Genomic DNA, 12,122 nt, shown 5'->3' with positions numbered 1-12,122 from the left:
TGTCATCGCATCCTCAAGGACCCCAAAAGCATCAGCCTTTGTTTTCTCACACAAAGTTGCTATGGAGACAGTGTGTGTATCTGTCTCTAGAGACCCACAAAGCAGCAGGAGCCATGAGCCTCAGGATGAAAAAAAGTGTCCTTCCAGAATGTTCAGTACTGCTACTGTCGAATTCTCGGAATCAGGTCTCCTGCAGAGCGTGTGGGTCACACCCTGGCAGTGGTACAGTCCAGTCTGGGGGTGGCAGGACACTGGAGCACCTACTCTGGCTCGTCCCACTTTGTGACTTTGGACAAGCCCTTTCTTCTCCTCACCGGACCTCAGTTTATCCCTCTGTAAAGTGGAGCCCTGGAAAGACACCCTAGCCAGCAGTCCCCCACTGGTGTTTGGCATGTTTAGACCTCATCAGTAGCAGACAGTGTCCTGAGGGAAATCTTGTGGATGGAAAAACCAAGCTGAGTGGAACAGCAGGGAGTGGTGAAGTCTGTGGAAAAATGAAGCCCAGCCAAAAGGAGGGCTGAGAGACTCTCATCGCGGCATGCAAATGGAAGCCAGGCAGGCTTCATTATTTTCAACAAAGGCCAAACACTGGGGTTTTTTTTTTTCTATAAAAGTCTCCAAATTTGTAAAACAAAACAAAACAAAAACAAAAACAAACAAAACCTTGGATAGCTAAATATGTCTCCCCATGGCACCCAATCCCTGCTTCTTAGAAAGCATAGGAATTCACTCAGGGGAAACTTCCCCTTTATAAAAAGAAAAAAAAAAACCCAAAAGGGAGGGAGGAAGGGAGGGAGGGAGGGAGAGAGGGAGGGAGGGAAAAGAGAAGAAGAGAGGAGGGGAGGGGAGGGGAGGAGAGGAGGGGAGAGGAGGGGAGAAAAGAGGGGAGAAGAGAAGAGAAAAGAGAAGAGAGAAGAGAAGAGAAGAGAAGAGAAGAGAAGAGAAGAGAAGAGAAGAGAAGAGAAGAGAAGAGAAGAGAAGAGAAAAGAAGAGAGAAGAAGCCAGTCCCCCCTGAGACAAAATATGGCAGCTGGGTCAAACTACTGAGCAAACTGTGAAAGCCAGAAAAGCAACTGGGACTGAAGTCTGGGAGAGTCATGTTCGATAAAGGGCAAATGACAGGCTGAAGCCCATCATATCCCCCCAACATTCTATCTTTCCCTCACTCTCAGTCAGAAGAGTCAGCCCTTCCCCTGAGTCCCTGGCTGGGGCGGCTAACTGAATGTTAATTAGGGGCAACTGCAGGAGCACAAGATGAAATCCCACCTCAGGGAGGGGCATGAACACAGCAGTTACCAAGTTCCCTTTGTGGCCACCTCGGTCCATCCCCACTGTTTTATAAATGAGGAAACTAAGGCAGAGTGATCTAGTCCCTTGACTGAGTACAGGGCTCCTTGCAAGACCCCGGATTGCCCCTGAGACACAATCTGTTAAACCTTCCACAACGGTGTTGTGTTGGTCTAAAGATTCTTGTTCTCCGGCGCCAGGGACTCAGAAGTGGCTGCTGAAGCAGGAAGGTGACCTCTGTGTGTCCCTGCTATCCCTGAGCTCTGACATCCTCTCTCACAGGGTGGCAGGGGTGTAGAGTGTCCCGTCAGGCTGACCAGCACCTGGTCAAGCTGCAGGGTCAGGACAAGGGAAGTGCCATAAGCTCTGGAGGTGGAATTCTCCCAGCACCATCATTTTGTAACCCTGAAACTGACGTGGAGAACCGGATGAAGCCAGTCCAAACTCCAGCCCCCCAGCCTGTTGCATGCTGAAGTCGCCTTCTGACTGTGCAAATTTTTGCCAGAAAACATGAGGAAAGAAACAAAACAAAGCAAGTTATGGGAGGAGAAGGCCCACAACCCTACCCCCTCCTCTTCCTCTTCCGGCACCTTTTCCCTTCCTCTGTGCAACCAAGAAATCCCTCCCCGCTTCTAATACAGGGAAGTTCTGCCTATATTCAAGGCCCTAAAAAACATTACTAACAACACTTGTGCTTCAGTGCAGTTGATCGCTGGAAGCAAACACATTGAGTGTAATTCTCACCTAGTGTCATGGTGTTAAATCTTGGTGTGGCCTTCAGGATCCCCTCTGCTCCCTGCTGCCTTCATTCCCAGAACATTAAATATTAGGAGTTTCATACAAATATGGCACCAACCTGAATCTCCAAAGCACTTTCATTTTAAAAGCTCTCAAGGAAAATTATTTCTGGGGCTGGGGAGATGGCTCACCAAGTAAGAAGGCATGACACACAAGCATAACGACCTGAGTTCGAATCCCCACCACTTAGATTAAACGCCAGGCATGGTGCTTGCATCCCCAGCACTGTGGGGAGAGTGGTGGAGACAGGAGGATCACCGGGACTTGTTGGCTGTCTGCCTGGCTCCAGGATCAAGGAAAGACCCTTCCTCAAGGGAATAAGATGGAGGACGATAGAGCAGGACACGGCTTGTCTTTCTCTGCCCTCTTCTTTCACTAACAGACATACATACACACACGCGCGCACACATGTACATATGAACATACACGCATGTACACATGAACATACAACAAGCACACACATTAACACACGCACACACATGTACACATGAACATACACACATGCACACGCATCAACACATGCACACACATGTACACATGAACATACACACATGCACACATGAACATACAACAAGCACACACATTAACACACATGAACACACATGTACACATGAACATACACACATGTACACGTGAACATACAATAAGCGCACACATTGACATGCACACACATGAACACACGCACACACACCAAGCTCTGTCACTTCTCTACAATCTCCATGGCATCTTAGGTGACATAAAAAAATCATTAGTACAGGGTCAAGGGGACTTGCAGTGACACACACAGAAAAGAACGTCTTCTGATCATCTTGTTGGTGACACTGGTCACTCCAGGTCCAGCCTGTGTCCATGGTGTTTTCAAGGATCCAGGAGGAATTGAGTGTCCTTTGACCCCCCTCACCTTGACCTCATCAGGGATTAGATATACCACTTTCCACAGCCTGGTACTGACATAGAAACAGACAGGAGGACCAATGGAACCGAATCGAAGACTGGATATTAATCCACACACCTACGAACGCCTAATTTTTGACAAAGACGCAACAAATATCAAATGGGAAAAAAGAAAGCATATTTAACAAATGGTGCTGGCATAGCTGGATATCAACATGTAGAAGAATGAAAATAGATCCATATCTATCACCATGCATAAAACTCAAGTCCAAATGGATCAAAGACCTCAACATAAAGCCAGACACACTGAACCTTATAGAAGAGAAAGTGGGAAGTACACTTGAACACATTGGCACAGGGAACCGCTTACTAAATAATAATCCCAGTAGCACAGACACTGAGAGAAACAATTATAAATGGAACCTCCTGAAACTGAAAAGCTTCTGTAAGGCAAAGAACATGGTCAACAAGTCAAAATGGCAGCCTACAGAATGGGAAAAGATCTTCACTAACCCCACATCGGACAGAGGGCTGATCTCCATAATATACAAAGAACTCAAGAAACTGGTCATCAAAAGAACAAATAATCCAATAAAAAGTGGGGTACAGACCTAAACAGAGAACTCTCAACAGAGAAATCTAAAATGGCTGAAAGACACTTACGGAAATGCTCAAAATCCTTAACCATCAGAGAAATGCAAATCAAAACAACTCTGAGATTCCATCTTATACCTGAAAGAATGGCCAAGATCAAAAACATTGATGACAACTTATGCTGGAAAGGTTGTGGGGAAAAGGGAACACTTCTGCATTGCTGGTGGGAGTGCAAGCTGGAACAGCCACTTTGGATATCAGTATGGTGGTTTCTCAGAAAATTATGAAACCACCTTCCTCAGGACCCAGCAATACCACGTTTGGGTATATATCCAAAGGATGCTCAACCGTGCCACAAGGACATGTGCTCAACTATGTTCATAGCAGCATTGTTTGTCATAACCAGAATTTGGAAACAACCTAAATGCCCCTCGACTGAAGAATGGATAAGGAAAATGTACATTTACACAATGGAGTACCACACAACAGAGAAAAAAGAGACATCTTGAAATTTGCAGGAAAATGGATGGAGCTAGAAAACATCATTTTGAGTGAGGTAACCCAGACACAGAAAGACAATTATCACATGTATTCACTCATAGGTGGATTTTAGACATAAAGCAAAGAAAGCCAACCTACAAACCACAACCCCAGAGAACTTAGACAACAATGAGGACCCTAAGAGAGACATACATGGATTTAATCTACATGGGAAATAGAAAAAGATAAGATGTCCTGCATAAATTGTGAGCATGGGGACCATGGGAGAGGGTTAAAGGGGAGGGCAGAGAAAGGGAGGGGAGCAGAGAAAAATGTAGAGCTCAATAAAATCAATAAAAAGGTGAAAAAATAATTAACTCAATAAAATTATGAAATATAAAAAAGAAATTTCTTTCCTTACGTCCTTCCTCCTCCCCCTTCCTTTATTCACCCATCCTCTCTGACATCCCTCTCTTTTCTCTCTTTCCTTCAGACCAAGAAATTCAAAATCCCCGCAATTCGCACAGCCAGCCGCAAACCCAGCCGGAGGGGCTCCACTCTCAGTCTGACCCGGACCAGTGGGGGTTCTTCTCCCCAGAGCAGCATGATGTCTGTGAACCCCGGCTCTGATGAACCTCCAAGTGTGGTCACGCAAGCCAGCAAAGACATTGAAGACAATGAGTCATGGTCAACTAAGCAAGATGAAGAAACTCTCCACATCCGTAAGTCCTGCGTAAGATCCCACCACTGTCTGCCTTTTTATTTGTAGTCTTTGAACCTCTCCTGCCTTACCCACAGCCCCTCGCAGCAGAGACACAGAGGTCAAAGGTCTCGACCACCTGCCTTGTTCAGTATCTTTGGGTCCCTTTCTCTGACAGCCCTGCCTGCCCCCAAAAGGCTGAAAATGTCCCCTTTAAATTGTGTCACTCTGAGCCATTCCCCTACAGACACAGCCACAATCACCATTTAGTTTCGTAACACTTGAAACTCTATTCTTATTTACCTCGTTTTTCTGTAAAGTCTTATACTTTCCACATTTCATACGTATAGACATTATGGTTGAACGATGCCTACCTCATTTTCCCACATTCTTCACATTCGGCCCCTGGTTTTTCTCAGGTTTACAGATGTGTCATTTTCTGCTTGACTTGGGCTCTTTTGTGTCAGAGAAGATACAACAAATGCTTACCCAGGGTGTGCTGTGGCTCCAGTCCTCTGGCCTCAGTCTCCCGGACACTGGATTAAAGGTGTATGTAGGCCACCCCGCCCAGCTAAAGACACAGTTCATCTTAGCCATACGTTGTCAGATGTACGCGCCAACAACGTCCCGAAGACGACAAAACCATCTCTGCGTCCATCGTCACAGTCTGACTTTTGCTGTTGCTTTTGGTTGGTTGGTTTTTACTTTTTTTACTCTTTCGGCTCTTGCTTTTGCTCTTTTGGGGGACCCACAACCCAGCTCCCAGATAAATACAGGGAGACGTAATTCTTACTTAAAAATGCCTGGCCTAGCTTGGCTTGTTTCTCACCAGTTTTCCTTAGCTTAAATTATCCCATCGATCTTTTTGCCTCCAAGCTTTTTCCTTTGTAATCTTCCTTTCACTCCTACCCCATGGCTAGCTGTGTGGCTGGGGTCTGGAGGGTCTGGGGAGCTGGGGAGCTGAGGGGCTGGAGGCTGGCCCCTTCTTTTCTTACTCCTTCCTCCTCTCCTCCCAGATTTCTCCTTCTATTTATTCTCTCTGCCTGCCAGCCCCGCCTATCCTTTCTCCTGGCTCCCTATTGGCTGTTCAGCTCTTATAAGACCAATCAGGTGTTTTAGGTTGTCAAAGTAACACAGCTTCACAGAGTTAAATAAAAGTAACATAAAGGAATGCCACACATCTTTGCATCATTAAGCAAATATTCTACAGCATAAATATTCTACAGCAACTTTAAAATGCTTCTACCAACCCATCAGAAGACATGCCCATCCATTGTCCCTGTCCCTCCCCAGTCTAAACCTGAGAGTCCACAAATCTACCTTTCTACACAGAGATGTGTGTTTTCTCATATCCATGATCTTTGGTCTTCATTTAAGGAAGAAATCCAAAACCATGAATACTATCCAAGGGTAAGGAGACCTCCGACCTCAGGAAGAGAAACTTGGCAACTGGATCCCACAAACCGTGTCAAATATTCTCTCAGGATTTCCTGCATTGAGCAAGTACATGCTCAATCAGATATGTAGAGGGGCCTCAGTGGGTAGAAGTACCATCCCTGCAAGAACAAAGGTCTGAGTTCAAATCCCCAGAGCCACACAAAAGTCAGATGCATAGCTCAAGTTTCTGTAATCCCAGCATCCCCACAGAAAGACAGGAGGACAAGGCAAAATTATCCCGGGGAGTTCATGGGCTAGCTTGCCTCATACACACAGTAGGAAAATGGCCAAGAGATCCTGTCCCAAAGAGGTGGAAGACGGTGAAGTCGACATCTGAGCCAGGCTGGCCTGGGAAGAACTGGCAAAGACTGGGTGCTGTTTAGATTCAAGGAGATCAGAGTGGACCTGGGGTCTGGACAGTCCCTGGCTTATCAGAGCCAAAGTGCAAAGCTCCAGAAGTTCAGGGAGTCAGGACCCGTCAACAAGGGCCCAATGAAGACTCAGAGCTCTCAAAGCCACTCTCTGGATGGGAGTGAGCAAGAGATTGATTCCTCTGAATTTCTGGAACCTTCTCCCTTCTATGTCTGCATGTTGCAAGTGCAGGATGTGGAAGGAGTGGGTGGTGGCGCATGTAAGGAAATCAAGGACGGCAGTCATCAGGGAAGCTCTGAGTAGCAGGATGACTGAGGTCGCAGGTAAGAGGAGGAGGATGGCCGTGAGGGCTGAGCTGGAGAGATGCCCCGGTCTTCCCATGGGGTCGGAGTGGTGCTAGCCCAGCTAGGATGGTCCACAGAAGCGTCTCGCACCCCTGTCATTGAGCTGAGACCTGAAGAGATGGGGCTTCCACCACTTTCCATCACTAAGGAACCCGAAGGAGCTGCTTGACAGAGGTGGGGTTTGTTGTGCTGCAAGGCTTTCGTTTCACGGGCACTGACATCATTGCTTCAGGAATATGGCGAAGGAGAGCATCACTCAGAGGTCCCCACCTCGCAGCCACAGGGAGCCGAGCGAGCGAACGGAAGGGGTTGGACCAAGGCGAGTCCCATGAGATACACGCTCCCACTAACTTACTTCCTCCGACTACACCCGGGGGCTCCTAGCAGCTCGTTCAGCGTGAGTCGCCTTTGGATTAGCACACTGGCAACACCTGCACCCTCGTGACTTCTGCCGTCCTCACCAGCACCAGGCACTGGAGGCCAAGCCTTCAACACATGGAGGGTTATTTCACTTCAAAATTGTGACAAGGGCCCACCGGCACGGGGAAGGGTGTGGAAGCCCCCAAGTCTGTCTGAAAAATCAGTCAGTGAGAGGCAGAAATGAGGACAGTGTGGTCAGTGTCTTAGATTCTTTCCAAAAGGACTGTAGGGATCTGAATGTTGACCCCAAAAACTTAAGTTTTCAAAGGCTGACGCTCTCCTCAAATCAGGCAAGAAACAACTGTGATCTGGATTCAGCCAGTTTGGAAAATAGTCAGGGTTTCCCAAACAATATTGCTTGTCAGAATCTGAGACCGTTTTCTCTGGCTGCAGCAGAGGGGCTGGAAAGACGGCTCAGTCCGTTAACCGCGTGCCAAGCAAGCACGAGGATATCAGTTCATTCCCCTCACCCACCGAAAAAGCCAGGTGTGCTGGTGCCTACCAGCAATTTCAGTGCCCAGCAGAGAGAGACAAGAGGGTCTCTGGGCTTTGCTGGCCGGGGGCCGGGCGGTCTAGTCTAGTCAGTCAGTAAACTCCAGGTGCAGAAACAGATTCTTGTCTCAAAACATGGGGTAGAGATCAAAGACACCCCATATTGGCCTCTGGCCTCATGCATGCCCACACGTGAGTATGTATTACAGAGAGAGAGAGAGAGAGAGAGAGAGAGAGAGAGAGAGAGAGAGAGAGAGAAACAGGTATACATCACAAGCAAAATTAAATTAATTTTAAAAAATCCTTCAAGGTCTATCAAACCAGGTAGATCTCTGTAGCCAAGAATCATGGGATAGTTTTAAATCAGGGAGTGTGACCTGCTAGACCCTATGAGCTGCCCTTCTGGGGCAGAATAGGGTCCCCGTCTGACCCCTTGACTCATGCACCGTCCTGTCTCCTGTCCCATCAGACCTGCAGAAGCTCCTGGAGATGGTCCGGGAAGATGCCCGAAGAGCGATCATGCTGATGACCGAGATGCAGAAGAAAGTTCCCAGGTACGTTCCCTTAATTCAGTCAAATAGCCATGACAGTCACAGTAGCGATCACCAACTCGTGATCCAACTAGTACACTGAGCTGTGTACTTTGCATGTGGGGACCCCCCTGGATTCTTACAACAACCCCTAGAGGAGGAAGCAATCACCTTTACAAAGGAGGCAGAAAGGCTAAACGACTTGCTAATGGCTACACAGCTGGTGGATGGTGACGTAAATCTAGAACTTTCTAACATCTTGAGCGCTCTGTCTGTCCGGGACCCTGTGGGCTGGCACTCACCCTTCTCATGAGTACTATGTGTAAACTGTGGGCGCAAGGGAGAACTTGGAAACTTAAGATTTGAAAACCTAGGGTTTTTACATAAAACAATCCTGCTGTCAATGTTGGCCAGAGAAGCTGCTTCTGCCGTGGGCAGTAGCTAATACAGAGACTCAGAACCAGTCACAGCGATGAGCACAAGTGGTTGTACTTTGGATTGCTTGGTTCTAAATGAGACGCGTCTGTCAACTTCCTGCAAGGCTCGTGGACCATTACAAAAGAGGGGGTGGGAAGAGGGTAAGGGCTGGAGGGTGGGGAGGGGTGCCCTGGACCGCTGCCTTCTGGAAAAGGCATGGCTGTGGCATTCGTAAATGTACCGCAGCTATGGTGACATGCCTAAGATCCGAACAAGATCAAGTCATCGTGATCAGTCAGCATTCCAGCAGGCAGTACTAATTAGACTCCCAACCATCTGTAATAGGATCTGGTGTCCTCTTCTGGTATGTAGACAGAACACTGTATACATAGTAAATAAATCTTTATAAAGAGAGGGGGACATGGAGGTTGGAAGGCATGTGTTGAGGGGTATCCAGTAGGGAGGTTAGGAGGAGGGAGTTTGGATGAATATGGTCAAGATAAATTGTTTCCTGGGATGGAGTTGCCAAAAATAAGTAAAAGAGCTTTGAGTCAAAATTCACTCAGTGTGCAAAGCTTTGGGCTCTTTCCACAGCACTGCAGGAAAAAAAAAAAAAGACAGAGAAACAAAATATAATACAAGCATGGTGGCACATGCCTGTATTACTCAAAAGGGGGAGGTGGGAAGATCTTGAGTTTGAAGCCAGCCTGGGCTACATAGCAAGACCCTAACACAAAAGGGGTCATTGGTCTAGAAACTCATGAGAGTTTCTTCTTTCTCTGGGAGAAACTTTAAGCTGAGATTTGAGATGAGGTCAGCTGGGGAAAGGCCTGCCTGTCAAAGGTGATAGACCCACGTGGCAGGGGAGGGTGGAACATTCAGTCAGCCCAGTGCAGTCAGCTGTGCAGACCACAGCATCATCAGGGAGCGGGACAGGGCCAGAATGGGACAGAGAAAAGCACACATTGGTGAAGGACTTCATCTTGGAAACCCTTGCCTGGAGGGCTTGTAGTCTCACCCTAAAATGCATGGGCATCCTTGATGCTCCCAGCAGCTACTAGAACAGCCGGCTCATACGAGAGCAGTGTTGAACTTGAAGCTGAGGTGTCCATCTTCTGGGGGAAAGTCCTGCCCATGGACCTGCGGCCTCTATATATTCTCCAGAGAGAATGTAGGGTGGAGTCAGAGATCCCGTCTCCAGTGTAGATTCCCCCTGAGCAAGCAAATTACTTACAGAAAATAAACGGAGCCCAAGAAGAGGTTTATCATGAGCCTCAGCCGACTAGGACACCAGCCATGACTTATTGGCTCTTGTTAGTGCTGTAATTACCCTTCTCCCGATGTTTTCAAATACATCACACCCCCACCTCTGCGTGTTAATGATGAATCTGTCCGCTGCAGCCTCAGCTCAGACCCACCCCCTCAGAATGCGTGTGGAGGCATTCTGAGACGTTGACCTGTAAGGCACTCACCCCATCAGCGGCAGTGACAGACAAAGGTGACAAGCTCAAAGGCTTGCGTACAGTTTCTGAGTCAGATGAAGCCTGATGCTGAGGACCGATGTCTCAGTCCTAAGCACTAAGGCACAGCTTTGGGACCCCTTAGACTAGCGAGTATCTCCATCCCATTGCTCAGTTTCTGTGTGATCACGTAGCTTCCCCCCGAGTCTTGTCACAGTACTGCAACTTACCCAAAATGGCCGTAGTGAGAATTAAGCCATCCTGTTCTTGCAAAATCCTAGGAATTTTCCGGACATCGCGTCTATCTCCGTGAGTCCTCAGAGCATCTAGGGATATAATGCATTTATTAATAATACTCCAGCTTCTTCCTGGCATTCAGTTAGCAGCCAATAGTTGCAGCAGAAGCAGTGAGCACAGTCATGACGTCTGTCCTTTAATCTAGGAGCCACAACCTTACGTCACTTTGCTGAGGCAGGGGATCAGCTGTCACTGTGGTCACACTAGGTGGCTTTCTCCTGCCATGATGAAACACTGACCAAATCATCTTACAACCCCAGGCCACAGCCCACTGCTGCTCTAGTCAGGGCAGGAACCTGGAGGCTAGAGCTGAAGAAGAGGCCAAGGAGGAACCTGCTGACTGGCTTGCTCCCCAAGGCTTGTTTGCTTTGCTTTCTTAGACCACCCAGGACCAACCGCCTGGAGGACGGCACCACCCGTGGTGTTGGCTCTCCCAAATCAATTATTAATTGATACAATTCCCTTCAGACATGCCTACAGGCCAATCTGAGGGAGGCGTTTCAGACATGCCTACAGGCCAATCCGAGGGAGACGTTTCCTCAATTGAGTATCAACTCTTGCTAAATGCTTAGCTTTAAGCTCTGTCAAGTTGACAAAAAAAAAAAAAAAAAAAAAAAAAGACCTGCACAGCACGGCACAGCACACCTCAGAGATGCTCACAGATGGAGAACATCCATGATGACTTCCATATGGTTCACAGAGCCAATGGCTCGGGGAACCCTGTCCCGTGTGAACTCTGCATTCGATTCAACAATAACCATAGGTACAGAGAAACTGTAGAAATTCCCCTTTCCCGTTAATTCTTTCTAGGAAAAATAAAATCTCCCCAACTGAGTAAAGCATTAGATACTGGAGCTTATGTGAGACGACCAGGGACACACACCATGCCAGATCTCACTGAGGCTAGGGGACAGGCGGGAGACACACGCCATGCCAGATCTCACTGAGGCCAGGGGACAGGCGGGGGACACACGCCATGCCAGATCACACTGAGGCCAGGGGACAGGCGGGGGACACACGCCATGCCAGATCTCACTGAGGCCAGGGGACAGGCCGAGAGGTTGATGGAGCCTCCAGGCTGCAGGAAGATGCATCTTTGTGAACTGCAGCGGTGCTTCATGCTCCAGGCCAGCAATCAGAACTGCTGACCTCATCTCGGACCCCCGGGCAGAACTTCAGAGCAGCTCTGGTTCTAATAAGTGCTTCAAGTGGGCACTGTTTCAGAGTCTGGGGAACGCTCCTGGGTGTGGATTTCCACGGAGTGTGTCGTTCTGGGCTTTTGTGTGGAGTCTGATGGGGGCTTCTAGGAGTGCTGTGATTCTAGAGGTGTGGAACTGTAGGCAAGTATGGAAGTAGAGGCGAGTGTGGGAGTCCAGGCGAGTGTGGGAGTCCAGGCGAGTGTGGGAGTCCAGGCGAGTGTGGGAGTCTAGATGAGTATGGGAGTCCAGGCGAGTGTGGGAGTCCAGGCGAGTGTGGGAGTCCAGGCGAGTGTGGGAGTCCAGGCGAGTGTGGGAGTCCAGGCGAGTGTGGGAGTCCAGGCGAGTGTGGGAGTCCAGGCGAGTGTGGGAGTCCAGGCGAGTGTGGGAGTCCAGGCGAGTGT

General features: G+C 48.4%; 1 protein-coding gene across 2 annotated transcripts in view; it reads left to right on the top strand.

The window, feature by feature from the left end:
- The window catches only part of Ccdc60 (coiled-coil domain containing 60), a 163,782-nt gene that overhangs the window by 138,919 nt on the left and 12,741 nt on the right, over positions 1-12,122 (top strand). For both annotated transcript variants that reach the window (XM_038346607.1, XM_038346608.1), the window contains exons 7-8: positions 4,547-4,775; positions 8,288-8,372. In XM_038346607.1, the coding sequence (XP_038202535.1) occupies positions 4,547-4,775; positions 8,288-8,372 (314 nt within the window). The remainder of the gene's footprint in view (positions 1-4,546; positions 4,776-8,287; positions 8,373-12,122) is intronic.

Source organism: Arvicola amphibius, chromosome 10 (assembly GCF_903992535.2).
Source record: "Arvicola amphibius chromosome 10, mArvAmp1.2, whole genome shotgun sequence".
NCBI classification, from domain to species: Eukaryota; Metazoa; Chordata; class Mammalia; order Rodentia; family Cricetidae; genus Arvicola; species Arvicola amphibius.
Note: the sequence above shows the minus strand (reverse complement) of the source record. Positions and strands in the feature narration are given on the sequence as shown.